The sequence below is a fragment of the Trypanosoma brucei genome, chromosome 10, assembly GCF_000002445.2.
Source record: "Trypanosoma brucei brucei TREU927 chromosome 10, whole genome shotgun sequence".
In the NCBI taxonomy this organism is placed as follows: domain Eukaryota; phylum Euglenozoa; class Kinetoplastea; order Trypanosomatida; family Trypanosomatidae; genus Trypanosoma; species Trypanosoma brucei.
This window is the reverse complement of record NC_007283.1, coordinates 1,680,082-1,697,630: the sequence shown is the minus strand read 5'-3', so window position 1 is coordinate 1,697,630 and position 17,549 is coordinate 1,680,082. Positions and strand designations below refer to the sequence as shown.

The 17,549-nt window shown below is 47.2% G+C and overlaps 10 protein-coding genes across 10 annotated transcripts, besides 2 other annotated features; all 10 read right to left on the bottom strand.

Annotated features, from left to right (window-relative positions):
• Positions 1–578: 578 nt before the first annotated feature.
• Positions 579–2,051, bottom strand: Tb10.70.0020 (hypothetical protein, conserved; the record flags this gene model as incomplete). Its single annotated transcript, XM_817823.1, has 1 exon — positions 579–2,051. The coding sequence occupies one exon, from the start codon at positions 2,049–2,051 to the stop codon at positions 579–581; it is 1,473 nt and encodes a 490-aa protein (XP_822916.1).
• A 699-nt stretch (positions 2,052–2,750) lies between these two features.
• Positions 2,751–4,223, bottom strand: Tb10.70.0010 (hypothetical protein, conserved; the record flags this gene model as incomplete). Its single annotated transcript, XM_817822.1, has 1 exon — positions 2,751–4,223. One exon carries the CDS (start codon positions 4,221–4,223, stop codon positions 2,751–2,753), a length of 1,473 nt encoding a protein of 490 aa, XP_822915.1.
• Positions 4,224–4,903: 680 nt separating this feature from the next.
• On the bottom strand, positions 4,904–6,373 carry Tb10.70.0040 (hypothetical protein, conserved; the record flags this gene model as incomplete). The annotated part of the gene is made up of 1 exon (XM_817821.1): positions 4,904–6,373. The coding sequence occupies one exon, from the start codon at positions 6,371–6,373 to the stop codon at positions 4,904–4,906; it is 1,470 nt and encodes a 489-aa protein (XP_822914.1).
• A 280-nt stretch (positions 6,374–6,653) lies between these two features.
• Positions 6,654–7,844, bottom strand: Tb10.70.0050 (hypothetical protein, conserved; the record flags this gene model as incomplete). The annotated part of the gene is made up of 1 exon (XM_817820.1): positions 6,654–7,844. The coding sequence occupies one exon, from the start codon at positions 7,842–7,844 to the stop codon at positions 6,654–6,656; it is 1,191 nt and encodes a 396-aa protein (XP_822913.1).
• A 129-nt stretch (positions 7,845–7,973) lies between these two features.
• Positions 7,974–7,994: a sequence feature (AT_rich).
• Positions 7,995–8,215: 221 nt separating this feature from the next.
• On the bottom strand, positions 8,216–9,742 carry Tb10.70.0060 (hypothetical protein, conserved; the record flags this gene model as incomplete). The annotated part of the gene is made up of 1 exon (XM_817819.1): positions 8,216–9,742. The coding sequence occupies one exon, from the start codon at positions 9,740–9,742 to the stop codon at positions 8,216–8,218; it is 1,527 nt and encodes a 508-aa protein (XP_822912.1).
• Positions 8,379–8,437: a microsatellite.
• An 878-nt stretch (positions 9,743–10,620) lies between the features above and the next one.
• Positions 10,621–11,541, bottom strand: Tb10.70.0070 (tyrosine specific protein phosphatase, putative; the record flags this gene model as incomplete). The annotated part of the gene is made up of 1 exon (XM_817818.1): positions 10,621–11,541. The coding sequence occupies one exon, from the start codon at positions 11,539–11,541 to the stop codon at positions 10,621–10,623; it is 921 nt and encodes a 306-aa protein (XP_822911.1).
• Positions 11,542–12,442: 901 nt separating this feature from the next.
• Positions 12,443–14,665, bottom strand: Tb10.70.0080 (hypothetical protein, conserved; the record flags this gene model as incomplete). Its single annotated transcript, XM_817817.1, has 1 exon — positions 12,443–14,665. The coding sequence occupies one exon, from the start codon at positions 14,663–14,665 to the stop codon at positions 12,443–12,445; it is 2,223 nt and encodes a 740-aa protein (XP_822910.1).
• Positions 14,666–15,188: 523 nt separating this feature from the next.
• Tb10.70.0090 (dynein light chain, putative) lies at positions 15,189–15,566 on the bottom strand (the record flags this gene model as incomplete). The annotated part of the gene is made up of 1 exon (XM_817816.1): positions 15,189–15,566. The coding sequence occupies one exon, from the start codon at positions 15,564–15,566 to the stop codon at positions 15,189–15,191; it is 378 nt and encodes a 125-aa protein (XP_822909.1).
• An 827-nt stretch (positions 15,567–16,393) lies between these two features.
• On the bottom strand, positions 16,394–16,723 carry Tb10.70.0100 (hypothetical protein; the record flags this gene model as incomplete). The annotated part of the gene is made up of 1 exon (XM_817815.1): positions 16,394–16,723. One exon carries the CDS (start codon positions 16,721–16,723, stop codon positions 16,394–16,396), a length of 330 nt encoding a protein of 109 aa, XP_822908.1.
• A 77-nt stretch (positions 16,724–16,800) lies between these two features.
• Tb10.70.0110 (hypothetical protein, conserved) lies at positions 16,801–17,526 on the bottom strand (the record flags this gene model as incomplete). The annotated part of the gene is made up of 1 exon (XM_817814.1): positions 16,801–17,526. One exon carries the CDS (start codon positions 17,524–17,526, stop codon positions 16,801–16,803), a length of 726 nt encoding a protein of 241 aa, XP_822907.1.
• Positions 17,527–17,549: the final 23 nt, after the last annotated feature.

Below are 17,549 nucleotides of genomic sequence, written 5' to 3'. Positions count from 1 at the left end.
TGTTTGATTACAAAACAGAGAAAATGGAAAATTATGGAAGAGGAAAGGAAATAGGAAATGATGATGCATTAGTATGCAGTAGCAACAGCTTCCAGTGACGAAGAAGAATGGAAGTGTGCAAATCACACAGTATCAAAGGAATTTTCACACTAAGGCGCATCACTGCTTACCGCATGAGTGGACTGCATCAGGACTCTATTCAACTTCCTCAACACACGGAACAAAAATATTAACTCAATACTGACCGCTCACAGCAGAGCAGTTTACACCGCGACACATTCAATATGTTGTGGTTATGTCCCTCGCATCCATCACATGAAACGGAAAGAAAATACAAAATAGTCAAGAGCAAATCGAACAGAGTAATATAATAGAACAAAAAGAAGAGTCAGCGATGTTATCAATTTATTTGCATGCATAACACACGCTTCAGTGCATTATATATAGTGAATCAAAAACAAAAGATATTTGACTCTTCTTCACACGGTGCGAGTGTGCGAAATTGGGTATGGGAGGGAAAGTTTTTGCAGAAGAGAGACAAACACATATCCTCCTTATATGCATGAGCTTAAGAAGTTTTACACACGTGGAGGTGCTGCTCCATTTGATGTGCCGTTTTGGTCAGTTCTCTGAAGAGCCGCGTACAAGTCAGGGGATGAGTGCTCAAGGCCCTCAGGCACTTCCGCATAACATACGAATAAGGTGGTTACAGCACTACCCACGGGGGAGAATATGAGGAGGTGAACCAATATAGAAACGGCAAAACCAAACGCGAATGCTGCCCAGGATTTTAAGAGAAAACCAAAAACACTACCAACCAGTAGCGAACCACAAGTAGCAAGTAGCCCGAGTGTTACATCAATCAGAGTGTCATTGAATAGGGCAGAAAACACACACTGTTTACACAACTCCCATGTCATTTTCGCTGCTTCAATGTACCCACAACCATAGATGGCAACATGAACAAATGCGTATGTGTTGAAGTATTCCATCAAACTCTCCAAACAACCAATAATACAAAGGAATATACAGCGTAATATTTCATGTTCACTGTCTTCTGCGGTTGACACGAGCCACCGTATGAGACGGATAATTGCCACAAGCAGTGACCCAAAGCAAATGGAGCCGAAGCTTGTGGTGGTACCTCGCTTGAATGAGGCGAGGGTGGGATTCTTTGGCATATTCTCCTTACCAGCAAAGTACCATGTAGCAGTAAGTCCAGCAGTTGTTACATGCATCAGATTAGTTGTCACCTGCGATGTCCAAAATAAGAAAAGCATAAGGAACACAAGCAGAGGCCACCCGAAAGAAGCGGATGTCTCCCATTTAACCCTCCGAAACGCCCACATAAAAGCGTTTGCCCACAGTATAAGTAATCCTGTGCAACCAACACATAACATGACATTGAATAAATATACCGCCTTGTAGCCAGACAACACATCGATAGAGGCCTTGAGAAGTTCTGCAGCAAAAGGAATTCGGTGCCGTGCAAAGTAAAACCACAGTATGTGCAGGGCACATAATGTCATCATTACAGCAGAAGCCACAATATAGCCTGATCGATACGCCAAAAGAGCTGAAATGATGTTTATAATTATGGCAGCAATGTTTGCAAAAAGAATTGTCTTGCGTGGAAACTTCTGCATCAGTAGAAACGACACGGACGCCGCACCGATGGAAGCGGCAGCAGCCACGCCAACAAGAAAGTAGACACTCCAAAGGGACTTTGAATTTGAAGGCTCATTTTCTGCTGTTGTATTAGTGCTTTCTACATCCTTCATCGAAGAATCCTTCCGCATAATATTATATATTCCAAGCCCAATAGTTGCAAGAATGCATAAAATGTATAATATTGCAGCCCACACATCCTTGTACCCTTGTACCACAAAACGTTTCAATCCTTCTTGATTATTACCTTCACCTTGGTATAGCGGTATTCCTTGTAGCGGCACAGCATGTGGTGAACACTCCCGAGAATCAGAATTTCGCCGATCCTTCTGCGACACATCATAGTCGTAACGATTTGTTTCTGTTCCGTGTTGCTTGTTCATCGTCCTTCTTCAGAAATAAACAATACCTTATCACTGAGATAATAGTGTCTATAGCCCTTTGTTGCTGGATAGCAATTGCGTACACTTGCAATATATCTTATTTGTTTGATTACAAAACAGAGAAAATGGAAAATGATGGAGGAGGAAAGGAAATAGGAAATGATGATGCATTAGTATACAGTAGAAACAGCTTCCAGTGACGAAGAAGAATGGAAGTGTGCAAATCACACAGTATCAAAGGAATTTTCACACTAAGGCGCATCACTGCTTACCGCATGAGTGGACTGCATCAGGACTCTATTCAACTTCCTCAACACACGGAACAAAAATACTAACACAATACCGATCGCTCACGATAATGTCGTACGTATCATAAAAAATATCGCTCATGTTAAACACTTTTTGCGCAGTTACGATAATAAAGAGTCGTTATTTATTAATATATTTACTGCTACACACGACCAGATACTGCGGCATCTAATTTCACCTACTACATCAAGTATGTGGTTTATCATGGTGAAGCCGGTAAAATGCATACATAACACACGCTTCAGTGCATTATATATAGTGAATCAAAAACAAAAGATATTTGACTCTTCTTCACACGGTGCGAGTGTGCGAAATTGGGTATGGGAGGGAAAGTTTTTGCAGAAGAGAGACAAACACATATCCTCCTTATATGCATGAGCTTAAGAAGTTTTACACACGTGGAGGTGCTGCTCCATTTGATGTGCCGTTTTGGTCAGTTCTCTGAAGAGCCGCGTACAAGTCAGGGGATGAGTGCTCAAGGCCCTCAGGCACTTCCGCATAACATACGAATAAGGTGGTTACAGCACTGGTTACGGGGGAGAATATGAGGAGGTGAACCAATATAGAAACGGCAAAACCAAGCGCGAATGCTACCCAGGATCTGAAGAGTAGACCGACAACACTACCAACCAGTAGCGAACCACAAGTAACAAGTAGATTCAGTGTTACATCAATTAGAGTGTCATTGAACAGGGCAGAAAACACACACTGTTTACACAACTCCCATGTCATTTTCGCTGCTTCAATGTACCCACAACCATAGATGGCAACATGAACAAATGCGTATGTGTTGAAGTATTCCATCAAACTCTCCAAACAACCAATAATACAAAGGAATATACAGCGTAATATTTCATGTTCACTACCTTCTGCGGTTGACACGAGCCACCGTATGAGACGGATAATTGCCACAAGCAGTGACCCAAAGCAAATGGAGCCGAAGCTTGTGGTGGTACCTCGCTTGAATGAGGCGAGGGTGGGATTCTTTGGCATATTCTCCTTACCAGCAAAGTACCATGTAGCAGTAAGTCCAGCAGTTGTTACATGCATCAGATTTCCAGTAACTTGAGATGACCAAAAAAAAACCAACATAAGGAAAAGAAGTAGCAAAACCGCTAGTGCCCCACTGTCACCTTTGTTACTGGCAGTTTCTAGTGAAGGAACAGCTGCGTACCCCCATAATATGGTAAACCCCGCACAACCAACACATAACATGACATTGAATAAATATACCGCCTTGTAGCCAGACAACACATCGATAGAGGCCTTGAGAAGTTCTGCAGCAAAAGGAATTCGGTGCCGTGCAAAGTAAAACCACAGTATGTGCATAGCGCACATAATGAGTAAAGCAATGCCAAGTGGAAGCACCCCCATCACAATGGCGGCAGCGGCGCCTCCAATATTGATGATAATCGAGACAACATTTGCCACAATAATAATCTTCCGAGGAAACATCCTCATAAAGAGAAAGGAAAGCGACGCCACAGCTATGGCAATTCCACCAGCAACGGCAATCCAAATGTAAACACTTTTAAACACACCAGAAAACGGGTTAGATGATTTAACCGATACGACACTTTCCTCTTCTTCTTCTCCTGAAGCATCAGGCTTCACAATATTATATATTCCAAGCCCAATAGTTGCAAGAATGCATAAAATGTATAATATTGCAGCCCACACATCCTTATACCCTTGTACCACAAAACGTTTCAGCTCTTCTTTATCATCACCATCACCTTGGTATAGCGGTATTCCTTGTAGCGGCACAGCTTGTGGTGAACATTCCTGCCGACAATTCCGCTGATTTTCCTGCCACACATCATAGTCGTAGCGATTTGTTTCTGTTCCGTATTGCTTGTTCATCGTCCTTCTTCAGAAATAAACAATACCTTATCACTGAGATAATAGTGTCTATAGCCCTTTGTTGCTGGATAGCAATTGCGTACACTTGCAATATATCTTATTTGTTTGATTAAAAAACAGAGAAAATGGAAAATTATGGAAGAGGAAAGGAAATAGGAAATGATGATGCATTAGTATGCAGTAGCAACAGCTTCCAGTGACGAAGAAGAATGGAAGTGTGCAAATCACACAGTATCAAAGGAATTCTCACACTAAGGCGCATCACTGCTTACCGCATGAGTGGACTGCATCAGGACTCTATTCAACTTCCTCAACACTTGGAACAAAAATACTAACACAATACCGATCGCTCACAACAGAGCAGTTTACACCGCGACACATTCAATATGTTGTGGTTATGTCCCTCGCATCCATCACATGAAACGGAAAGAAAATACAAAATAGTCAAGAGCAAATCGAACAGAGTAATATAATAGAACAAAAAGAAGAGTCAGCGATGTTATCAATTTATTTGCATGCATAACACACGCTTCAGTGCATTATATATAGTGAATCAAAAACAAAAGATATTTGACTCTTCTTCACACGGTGCGAGTGTGCGAAATTGGGTATGGGAGGGAAAGTTTTTGCAGAAGAGAGACAAACACATATCCTCCTTATATGCATGAGCTTAAGAAGTTTTACACACGTGGAGGTGCTGCTCCATTTGATGTGCCGTTTTGGTCAGTTCTCTGAAGAGCCGCGTACAAGTCAGGGGATGAGTGCTCAAGGCCCTCAGGCACTTCCGCATAACATACGAATAAGGTGGTTACAGCACTACCCACGGGGGAGAATATGAGGAGGTGAACCAATATAGAAACGGCAAAACCAAGCGCGAATGCTGCCCAGGATTTTAAGAGAAAACCAAAAACACTACCAACCAGTAGCGAACCACAAGTAGCAAGTAGCCCGAGTGTTACATCAATCAGAGTGTCATTGAACAGGGCAGAAAACACACACTGTTTACACAACTCCCATGTCATTTTCGCTGCTTCAATGTACCCACAACCATAGATGGCAACATGAACAAATGCGTATGTGTTGAAGTATTCCATCAGCCTCTCCAAACAACCAATAATACAAAGGAATACACAGCGTAATATTTCATGTTCACTGTCTTCTGCGGTTGACACGAGCCACCGTATGAGACGGATAATTGCCACAAGCAGTGACCCAAAGCAAATGGAGCCGAAGCTTGTGGTGGTACCTCGCTTGAATGAGGCGAGGGTGGGATTCTTTGGCATATTCTCCTTACCAGCAAAGTACCATGTAGCAGTAAGTCCAGCAGTTGTTACATGCATCAGATTAGTTGTCACCTGCGATGTCCAAAATAAGAAAAGCATAAGGAAAAGGTAAATTATACCGGAGAATGATGAATCTTGCGCTTGACTTCTTTGATACGTCCACATAAAAGCGTTTGCCCACAGCATAAGTAATCCTGTGCAACCAACACATAACATGACATTGAATAAATATACCGCCTTGTAGCCAGACAACACATCGATAGAGGCCTTGAGAAGTTCTGCAGCAAAAGGAATTCGGTGCCGTGCAAAGAAAAACCACATTATGTGCAGGGCACATAATGTCATCATGAGGATACCGCTTACCATGTGTCCTGATAATATTGCTAGCAAAGCTGAAATGATGTTTATAATTATGGCGGCAATGTTTGCGAAAAGAATTGTCTTGCGTGGAAACATACGCATCAGTAGAAACGACACGGACGCCGCACCGATGGAAGCGGCAGCAGCCACACCAACAAGAAAGTAGACACTCCAAAGGGACTTTGAATTTGAAGGCTCATTTTCTGCTGTTGTTTTTTTAACCTCTTGTTTTTCTTCGGAGGAGCCTCTCGACCACATTGCGTGTACTCCGATTCCAGCGATGGCGAAAATGCATAAAATGTATAATATTGCAGCCCACACATCCTTATACCCCTGTACCACAAAACGTTTCAATCCTTCTTTATCATCACCATCACCTTGGTATAGCGGTATTCCCTGTACTGCTTCGCTCGGTTGTTTCTCTCCCGAAGCTGAGGTCGGTTTTCCCTCTGCTGGTGGCTTGGCAGCTGGGTCCTTTTCCCCTAAGGAGGGAAATCCTTGCATCATCTTTTTTACAAGGGTAAGTGGGGCTTATGTATAAGAGAAAGCGGGCTTATTTTATACAAACCTTTGTTCACCGAAAAGCAAATACGCACCTTCTCAACGTATTTTTTCTATTTAGGTTCGAGAAACACAAAGAGAATGACAATGGAGTGAGGAGGATGGCTGAAAAAGAGGATAGTCACCCCATCCACAAAAACAACAACAAACCGCAGTGGAGACAAAATCCGAGACAGCGTATATGATCTCAGAGAGATGAAGTAGTGGGTGCTGTGGAGACCCCCTCTTAAGACCCGCAGTCTTCATACCACAGAGGTTCTTCCGATGTTATTAGCTGTGTGAAAGTTTGTTTTTTATCTGGAGCACTTGAGTGCTGTTGCCGCTTTGAACGCATGGACAATGATGCGCGAATCACGCCTCTCATCCGTTTTCTGTCATATCTCTTAACCACCTCCTCACTGTGTGTCGCGCAGCCGCTGAAACACTTGTTCTCTGTTACCAATGCAGTTTTTCTCCTTGTCGCCACCCGAGTACAAAACTTAGTGGCCTCGCTGTAATAGTCAACGTGCGGGCAAGCCAATAGGAAACCCAGAAGACTGAATATGTCCCTTAATGGACGCGTGGGCAGCAGTGGTGCGGAAACCGTGTGGACCTCACGGGGTCGCGCCGCCCCTGCTGGGCTGGGTACCGTTGATAAATTATGCTGAAGGTTGCCAACTTTTCCGCCGTAAGAACAGCACAAGGGCAACTGCATAGCAGAAAGAACGTGCTCGTTTAGTGACTGAAGTCTCTTCTGTAAGATGTGAAAACCGCTTGGTGTTGCTGCTAGCGACAGCCAACAGCCGTAAAATGCTACGGCTGCTGTGCGGCCTTTCGCGATGTGCCGTGCACGAAGTGGACTGAAGGCCGCAGGGGATAACAACTCCAGCTTTCCACCTCCGACACAGCAGGTCACATCAAGCAATAGGCTCTGATGAGCAAGAAGAAACAACCCAAGGTGTGGGGCACAGACGTCACGCTGACGACCGAGCAGGGATGAACTAGTCTCGTGATTATCCCACAGCGGTGCCACATTACGCAACGAAAGTAATACGATATCCGCTTTACGCAGGGGGGACCGGTGCTGGTCTTGTTGCCATGTGGAGAGTACGGAGAGTTGCTCCGCCCCACTAGGTTCAAAAGAAGCGGCTACAGGAATATCTAACACGATGTTCATCTCGGCTCGCAACCACTTCAGAAGCACGGCTCGATCGTCGCACGCGCTCCGAAGTTGGGTCTCGACCGCCGTTGCTTTTGTTGTGGCCCGATCCTGCTGCTTGCGTGAAGAACCCGGGGGTTCGTCCAGGGAGAGAGAAACGAGAAGAGCCACTGCAGGAGGAGAAGCCATGGGTACAGAAACGAAGGCTAGCATAGCATTTCTTAGCCGATGCAACCTTGTATCTGGGTCCTGCTCGATCTCATACACAACAGCTTCCATCCAACCCGCAAAGAATGTGACTTTAGAGGGAGCGATATCACGTTAGTGAGAAGTAAAAATGGTTTAAGCAAAGCCCGTGGGCTCCCTTACAGCACGCACACGATACCACACACGGACGTACACATGTACATTATATATATATATATATATGTTTAAGAATGTTACACACCCCTCGCGTACCCTTCAGGTAAACAAAAGCAAATGAAGTCAGAGCAGAAGCATCCACAAATGCCGCAACCGTCCACTACCGCGCAAAAGAGGGGTGGAAGAGAGGACCAACACCTTAAACCTTGCGCCGGAAGTACCAAATTATCATTAGGACCGCGACTGGGGAACCAAAAGACACAGCGCACTCGTCAACTTGCATCGCTCTACCGGTGATACAACGTCGCATTCAGCGTTCGTACATCAAAAAGAGGAGGGTGCTGAGGAAGCCGCCTGGCATACCCTGGGGGAGCAACGTATCCAACCCTACCACGGGGTGAAACCGTACTCACAGGGACAACAGCAGCGCTAGAAGGGGCCGCTGCAAACGGTGGGGGTGGAAAATGCGGCTGTGACAGCGGTGGTGGCGGTGGCGGTGGCGGTGGTGGGAGCAGTTGAGGGTGCTCGTGCCGCTTATGGCCCTCGCGGTTTCCATGGTGAAATGCGGGGTACTTCACCTTAGAATCAACGGGAGATTGCTTTATCGACGCTTTCCTACACCATGAGATGGCCTTTGAGTGCAAAGCAAAGAAGTCCTGGGCGCTGCACTCCGTCTCTCGATACCAACCCACATCTTCCCTCAGTTTCTGCAGAAGGCTCTCACGGTGGCTTTCCACCACCTTCAGCATGCCACTTTGCTGCGAGCTCAACATCTTTTTCATTCGGTGTACATCAGCAACAGTGTCGCGTTGGCTCACTTCCTTTTCGCACTGAGCCTTCTTAGCCTCTACCTGTGCCATCACCGCTGACAAATCTTCGTCGGAGCGATCCTTCACCGGCGCCAGCATCACTTTCGCGTCCCCGTCTCCGTCCTCGTCACCGGCGGCGTGCTTTTGGGACAGCGCCCTTTCAGTCATAATGTACTGGACAGATTTGTGAAACTCCGGTACGAAACCCTCCTCAATTGAAAAGGGGCAGTTTTGGCAGTCGTAAATGACCTGGTGGGTAAGTTTGGGAAGCACACTACAAACGTCCATGTAGTTTTTGCTATCCCTTGAGGCGTCATCAAGACGCTTCCGTTTCCTAGTTAAAATGCCTCGCCATATACCAGCAACTTGACTGTTAATGGAAAGTGGGGCCCTGCTCGGCCCACTTGGTGGCCCCTCCGTGTCGGTAGTACCTTCAGTGATTGTGTCCTCACAATGTGCGTCTTTTCCACACGCAGCCAAAAGCACCTTGTCAAGTGCAAGCTGTGCAGACGTCCTCACACCCGACTCTGAGTGGTGACATGATGTTGCAGTAGTTTGGTCCGCAGGTTTCCGTTGTTGTTGCTGTGGGGATATAGTGCCCTCCCATTCCGCGCTAGGGGAAAGCGAATGGAGTGAGGCTCGATTGCGCCAGCTGTTTCGCTCGATACCAATATACTCACACTCCCGCGGTTCTGCACCTTCATCAACTGTTGTCGCACACTTACTTCCACTGACTTTACGACGAACGCATAGCTGAACGGTTGACTGCGCCTGATGCAGCAATGACATTCCCTCATCATAGCTCCCTGGTCGGATTCCGTTAATTACAATTATTTCATCACCGCGCCTTACACCTTCAGGAATCTCCGCTGCTACATCACGTACACGAAGGGGGCAGACACCGTCATATGTCTTGAAACCCCAAGAAGCATGCAGTGATGCGCGACCTAACTCTACGCTAACTTCCTCTACGCTGTGAAATTGTCGTTGTTCCGCACCAGCCATCTCGTGGCCGATCGAATTAATGTTTTCCGCCGCAATGACAAAATCGTGTCACTCAATCAATTTTTTCCCAGCTACCTTTTGTTGTACGGTCGTTACTACGAACTTTTTTCTACCCTTCGTAAACGATCAAACGTAGCCGACACCAAATTGAACTTATTCCTCGAAATCCCAAAACGTGTTCTTGCTGTCCCTGCTCTTCGTTATTTTCCCCCTCTTTTTGGTTTACCTCCTTGGCGTACGGGCTCCACGTCCCTCCTCAGTCTACGTTTTCTGTTTGTTTTATTGTTTGCACACCAAGGTTTCGAATCGACACCAAATAGCAGGGCTGCGAGGATTCAAGCACCCTCTCCGTCCCTTACGGGGAATGAATCTCCTCCTACAGTTGCCGTTTGCTCTGACTGAGGGCGAAAAGAAAAAATATATATATCTCCAATAAAAGTGAGTAATAGAAAGTGAGGTGGAGAGAACAAAGGCTTCCCTCTGTTGTTATTTTTTTCCTCACACTCGAAACAAAGCGTTAAACAAACGTTGGAGGTCTGGTTTCAGAAAAATGAGGGAAAAAAAATTACACACAAGGAGGTTGACCGATATTGGTATTAACGTCAAAACACATGAATTCTCCGACAATGTTTGGCAAGTCGTTCCACAAACATTATCACTTCCGCATTACCGTATCATTTATTCACGCGGCACGGCACGTGAGGAGTATCCAGCCATGCTGTACGGGTCAAGCCCTCTTCTCTCCCGCACACCAATGTGACTCTTCATGTCTGAGAGGTTACAGAAAAAGCAGGGGAGAACAGTTCGTCAAACGAGTAATACGATACGTTGCGGCGCTACACACACATGTGCAAAGGGGTAAGTTATGGCACAGCCGACTACGCTTTTAAGTTAAGTGTCGACACCAGTCCACTAATATCCACACCGAGCCGGCCCAGAACAGTCATATAGATAACTGCATACTGCTCTAACCGTTGAACCATACCGAATCGCTTTTGCTTCATCGCTGCAACTATAGAGTATACGGTTGAATCAGTAAGGATCCCGCGCTCAATGTGAAGTAGAGCGGCATAGGCACCTATTAGTGTCCCCGTCCTACCAATACCAGCACTACAATGTACCAATATGGGGGAAGTGGTTACGCAGTTCTTGATTACCGACAAGAGCTCGTCAAATGATGCTGCGGATTCTGGAACACCGTGATCGGGCCAACCGACGTACTGCACTTGCAGCACCCGATGCATTGGCTTACCGGGTACATGGATAACGAGCGGACGACGCACGATGTCAAGCTCAGCATCAACCTCGTACGACGCCTCCGCATCCCTTGTCACCTTTATAGCATCGTGTCCAGATTCCGGAAATGACAAGGAATCTTCCTCTTCTTCCGGCCAATAACGCTCTGCCTTCAAAACACCACCCTCCCGTAGTTTAGTGAGCATCACAACAAGGTCCACCTTCTTCTCACTGAGGGTCTCTAAAAAGTCAGGGACACCTTGCGGTACGGGAGCCTGACAAGCGACAAACGTATGTGGCAAATCAAGATCGATTAAATTCCCATTGATATAGGGATAACGCCCAGGTTGTGCCCCGACGGCCTTTAGGACCGGTGGATATATTGTCTCCTCATTGGCCAATATGTCCAAATAGCGATTCTTGTGGCGATTTTTTAAAGAAGTGGTAAAGTTTATATTTCGTGGATTCTCCTGCCTTTGTAACTGCACAAACTCTCGTTGCATACGGCTATACTGAGCCCGTGTAGAAAGTTGAGCCATCGGAAAACTCTTCGCTGTGGACATACCTGGACGGGAACGGAAAAGCCGTTTTGTGCGTGAAACTAAAACGAAAAAAAAATCTATCTATCCCCAAGTCTTCAATTATTGTATGGCTTGTAAGGTATACTTGTACACAATCGTGAGAGGAAATGTCTCTTCTTCGAAACTATTTCCCTCCTTCAGCAAAAAGGGGGTAAACAGATACCAAAGGCCGTCACCTCACTCGATGTTTTTGCGCTTTCCCCCCTACTTTGTGACTTACTCGATGCGATTTGCACCTTATCCCCTAGATCCGCTTGCGAGCGCGCACAAATAAATAAAATGTGTGTATATACTGTGCCTCGTGCAGAATTTTCAACACCTGAGGCTCCCGTTTTTTATATGCTTGGCGATTCAAAAAGACGAAAAAGATCAAACGGCTGGCCGGACCTGTTCTCCGTATCCACAATTGCACCCGCTACACTCCTTGTTTGCGTGTGCGAGCAGACAAATGGGCACGCATCGTTCGCAAACAGCAGGGGCCGAACGAAATGAAAACAGATGGAAAAGAGAAATTCGGGAGAACCGAAATGAGGCATCATAGTTAAACACAGACTGCCTTAAATTCGCGAGAAACACGAAGGCAACAGCAGAAACAAAATAAACCCGCAGACGGATATGTTAAGCGCACGACTGCGCCACACGAATAAAAGCAGGAAGAGAAAAGAAGTCCAAAGAAAGAAGAGGAATGAGGGGTCCACATTGAAAGCTTTAATCGCTTAATGTTACGATTCTTAAATTATACCAATTCAACTACGCGCAAGTGTGGCCACGCACGGTTTTGAACACGATATCACACACACGTGCACACAGTTGCGCTCTCATTCGTGGGCAAGTCGCTGGTGTACAACAAAACTGCAACTGCTTTTCCCTCCCTCCCTTTTTATTAAGGAATGCGCTCCGCCCCTTCCTCCGCGCAATCAGCAGGTATAACACCACCCTCCCCCTGTTGTGCGTTGGTATCCTCCACCTTTGCTGCCTCCGTCGCGGGGAGTCCCAACCGCAGTCTCAATCCCACGATGTCCTCCTGGTCCACTAATAACTGCAACCGCTTACGTGCCCTCAGCGCCACGGAGTAAAGAACACCTCCGACCGCACCGGGGGCTTCAATTTTCAGCAGAACAGTGCCAATATCCATTGACTCCAACTGGAAACGTACCGCCTCGTCTTCAATATCATTAAAGGGAATGTCTTTTAGCTTTCCTCCTTGCAAAAGGCGCTCCACCAAACTTACGTGAACGCACAGCCGTCGCGGGGACTGGGACATTAGTTTGGAAAAGAGAACAGCCGACTCACTGGCAATGCGCCAGCCGCCGTCAAGATTTTCGTGGGCGAAAACACGAAGGCCAGCGCTTACCACAATAAGAGTGTCCGTCTTATGCTGCAAAACCTCGAGAGCAGAGCGCGAAACAATGGAGCAGACAGACCCACCGGAAAGTTTCAGCTCCCGTTGCCCATTTGCTGTACGAACGACAAGCAGACGCGTCGGAAAGCTAGATACACGGTAAAAGTCCGTTATGACGTTGATAATGGGCTCCGGAGCTGCAACAAATTGCGGAGGAACACCTCTCCCGCGAACCTCATCTTTGGCCAAGTCGAGTGCGTTTTCCTCTCTTTCTCTTTTTCCTAAAGGGAGGCCATCCTGAGTAACTTCCGTGTCGACTGATGTGTTGTCTTCGCGTTCAAAAATGCGGGCAGAGTGCGCCGGCACCGTGATAGCTGGCTGCGTTGTTTCGTCATGCTTATGGAAGCGGAACTCAGAAACTTTGCTGAGCACTGCAATGAAGAATGCGCCGCCGTTGCAATGGGAAGGAAGCAGTCGCAAACACAGGCGCAAGTCCATAGCATCAACCGCATCCGACGAATAGGCCCCTGGCGTTCCAGGCGGGAAGAGTGCTTCGTGTGCTTCCTGGCATGGAGCTTCCACCACATTGCCCTTTGAGTTCGTCACCACCCACTTTTGGAGACCCGGGGTGAACCGCAACCCGGGGAGCAACGAGGAGCAGTCAATAAGTTTCATAGCCCCTTTCGTGCGGTGGATAATCTGCGCTACAACCGCCTCATTTTCTATGGGATTCATAGAGCACGTGCTGTAGACAAGGCGACCGCCGACGCGAAGAAGGTGACAGGCACGCAATGCTATTTGAATCTGCACCTTCTGCAGCGATATAGCCTCCCGGGGCGACCACATCTTGAGTATGTGTGGAGCTTTGCGGATTGTTCCGTCACCAGAACAGACAACGTCACAAAGTATTTTATCAAACCGAAGCTCGGTGGCGCCATCATCGCCGGTAGTTTGCTGTCCACATGTGTGGGGTTGCGCTTCTCCAGGGGTCAACACCATATTGGGGAAGAATTGTGCGTCATGATTGGTAAAGAGTGCAAACGGGAATAGCAACCTCATACGCTTAACTTGGTGCACCAGCATGTTGGCTCGCTTGGTGTCAATATCATTAGCGACCACAAGCCCCTCGCTGTCGTAGTCGAACGGAAAGGGTGAGGCATCACTATCATGAGGTACAACCTTATGCCGCCCCAACGAAACAAGAATTTGAGCTGTTTTTGAGCCTGGGGATGCGCACATATCAAGGCATTTGTCCGTGGGTTGAATGTCCAACAAGAAAGGCGGGAGCATCGACACCTCTTCCTGCCGCGATACAGTCCCAATGGCAGTATGACGAATTAAAAAACTCCGTAATTCCTTCATTTCGGGACGCCGAAATTCAGTCTTCCCAGCCTTTATACGCCACGCCATCCCGCGAATCGGGTACCACGGAATAGCCTCGACTACTGTGTCAGGCAGCGATTCGAAATAGCGACTAATTTCGGGGGCTAAGGGATCCGTGTCATTGATCCAAAATGTAGTGGGAAGTGGTTGGCGGAACAGCGCCATTTCATCGCCCCACTCCTGTGGCGTACACAACCGCTGAAGGTCACGATAGTAACGGTCAAGAGCTGGGCACTCCGTTTGCCTCAGCTTGTCCGGGTTGTTCACGGCCATCCAGTTGCCCTTTTCATCATAGGTGGTGCGCACCCTAATCTCACGCCGGTTTTTACCGAACGACTTCAGCTTCTTCTTTGTCTGTTCGGTTGCCTGTAGTGGCTGCATTGGAGGGTGTTTTCTCTTTTGCAGAGAATGATGCTACTCCCCCCACCTGTAGCAAACGCCAACAACCAGCTAAACTTAAAAACTTTAAAGCTAAGATATATCACAAACGGAGCAATGCGAGAAATCGGTCAAAGGGAAGATGAGGGTTAAAGGCTCTCACAAAAATGCACTATATATATATATATATATGCACCCCAGTACGTGTGTCCAAAGACGGGTTCTCACATTTCCTTGTTCTCCGGTATACGGTACATGCTCCACGGGACAAAGGCTGTAAGGTCCCTAGTAGGTATAAGCGTAACTTAAGTGGTACAGCACGGGAAAGATTCTCTAACTCTAGCAATCCGTTTAATCCCCTTGGTTCAAAGTCCATCCAAAACACCGAACGCAACGGCGTCAAAAAGAATGAGAAAAAAGAAAAGAAAAATCCCGCAGCCGATGGATAACGTCAAGCAGGCGAACGCCTTGCCTACTTCAAACGATCATCACGCGAGCACACTCAACAAGTAAATACATTCGTCGATTACTCCTTTGCATCATTCGCATTTAGCGGACGGTCTGGAGGGCCAGAACGAAACACAAGAACATACATATCGTCGATCTTTAGGTTCACCATGGTTTCTGCGTCGTTTGTCACATTCGCACCGAAATGCGACCCTGCGATGACGTGCCATGTGCCCTTTTGAGTTTCGTCCAACTGCCGCTTAAGGAGAGTGGCAACATCCTTATACATACGATCGGCAGGCAAGTTGTCAAGAACGACGTTGGCCATCTCAAGAACATCGTTAGCGAAGGACTTGGAGCAGTCATGCCGCACAATGCTGGTTAGCCTAACGGGACGCTCCTTTACAACTTCCCTCACTTCCTGCTGCCCATCCAAACCCTCATCGTCCTCCATCATGCCTCAAAACCACTCGGACCCCTCTCCTGCAACAAGATTTCTGTGGGCAAAAACAACGGCTGATAGTTTTAGTCAACACGGTAACCCGGATCGCCCAGGTTGCTTCTAGAGTTATTACTTCATTGGAACACCCACATTTACAAAATAACACAAAACGGGCATATATGATAAGGAAGAAAGAATGAGGGAATAAGGGGGATAGAATACTGCTCAAGAACCACCATATGATGCTCAACCCCAACTCTTGGGAGGGAAGAGGCGGCAACAACAGCGGAATGGGGAGCCTCATTCACAAAACCGCGCGGGCGTACATTTGAAACAGGCACGCAACAGGAAAGAAAGTGGACTTTACGATAAGGGGAAGTGAGACAATACGCATCTCCGCTGTGCATGAATCGCCCCGGGCATGAGTTTGCCATACGGGGCGGGATTAATACAGCGTCTGCACACAACATCACGGGCTCATAGCAGATCTTGGTATTATTGTCAATCGGTTTCTCGTCACAGAACCACTCACGTCAGGGTGAGGATAAAATTGCTTTGTAATCATACCGCAGTTAATGGTAATGCACCAGGAGCAATAGACACCTGGAGGAATAGTAGTGGCAGCAGCAGGAGGGGGGGGGGGGAAACCAACAGAAAGAGGGAGGAATGGAGAGAGAAGTGGGGCACAATTCAGAGGTATAGTCAAAGAAATGTCCTGTCAATCAGATAATGTGTTCAGAGTCAGCGATCCATTTATTTTTTCATCGTTTGCCTCATTGCGAATGTACGGTAAGGGATTGGGGCCTGCGGAGCTGTTATCAGTGTGGAGTGATTTGCGTTTGTTATGTGTTCAGCATACGAATTCCGTCAGAAACGCTTAGTGATGTCATCACACAGAGATGAGAGCCAAATATCGCCCATCGCGTAATGAAGCCAATTTCACCGTTCCCCCGCCCGAACGTGGCACCGGCGTGAGCCGTTCTGCAGGCCGACAGCGACAAGTTTGTCTGAGCTACTGAGCTACCAGCCAGCAATCTTACTTTCTCATACACAAAATGGGCAGTGAAAGAATATTTACCATTGCAGTTGGTGCGCAAATGAAAGGCACAAAAGGATGCTCCGTTTTGAAACAGATGGGGTTTGTGGGTACCCCAACAAAAGGGAGGGGGCATACGAAGAATAAGAAGTTCATTCACAATTGGTGCAACGACTTTCCGGGAGGGGGAAAAAAAAAATGTCAAATCCTTCACTATTTACCCGATTTCACCTCGTAGTCGTCCGTGCGTACTTTTTTCATGTCGGATACACTATCTTTTTCCTCGGTGTCGTGCTTGCGCTTACCCCCCGAACCACAACCAGAGCACCCACACACCATACACCTAGTGAACGCCTTGGCCAGACGCTTCTCATCGGGCACGCGGCAAATGCAGGTACCCCCGGTGTCATCATTACCATTAGTGCGCCGATCTTTTTTGTCACGGTTTGCAAACTTATTCACCATACGAGCCGCTTCACTAGCAGCTCCCGGTAAGCAGCAAGTATTGCAACACAGCCGTTCATACCCAGCAAGTGACCAGCGCCGAACGAGACCAGCATCAATGAAATTCATCTCACAGCAGTAGTCGAGAACCTCCTCCGCAATTATCCGCTCTCGGAAACACGCATTAAACACATAACGTGTGCGCTCCCGATTGATTCGCGCCACTCGCCACAAGGGGGGTTCCGGTTTGTCTAATTCGCCGTCCGAGTGGCCCGCTACACCACCATCACCGCGCTGTACACTTTGAGCATGCTTGTCTTTAGTCGCTTCAACCTTATTTTGTTTGTCCTTTCGTTTGGACGGCACCGGTAGTTCAGCCTGGGAAGGGTCCTCAGAAAGAGCCAGTCGCATCTCTGCGTCGTATTCGTCAAGTTTGTCATTGATTTTTTCAAACCCCGGTGGCGGCCGCTTCATTCCTGGGCGGATTTTCGGCATCCCTAAAAAAAAAAATACTCGTT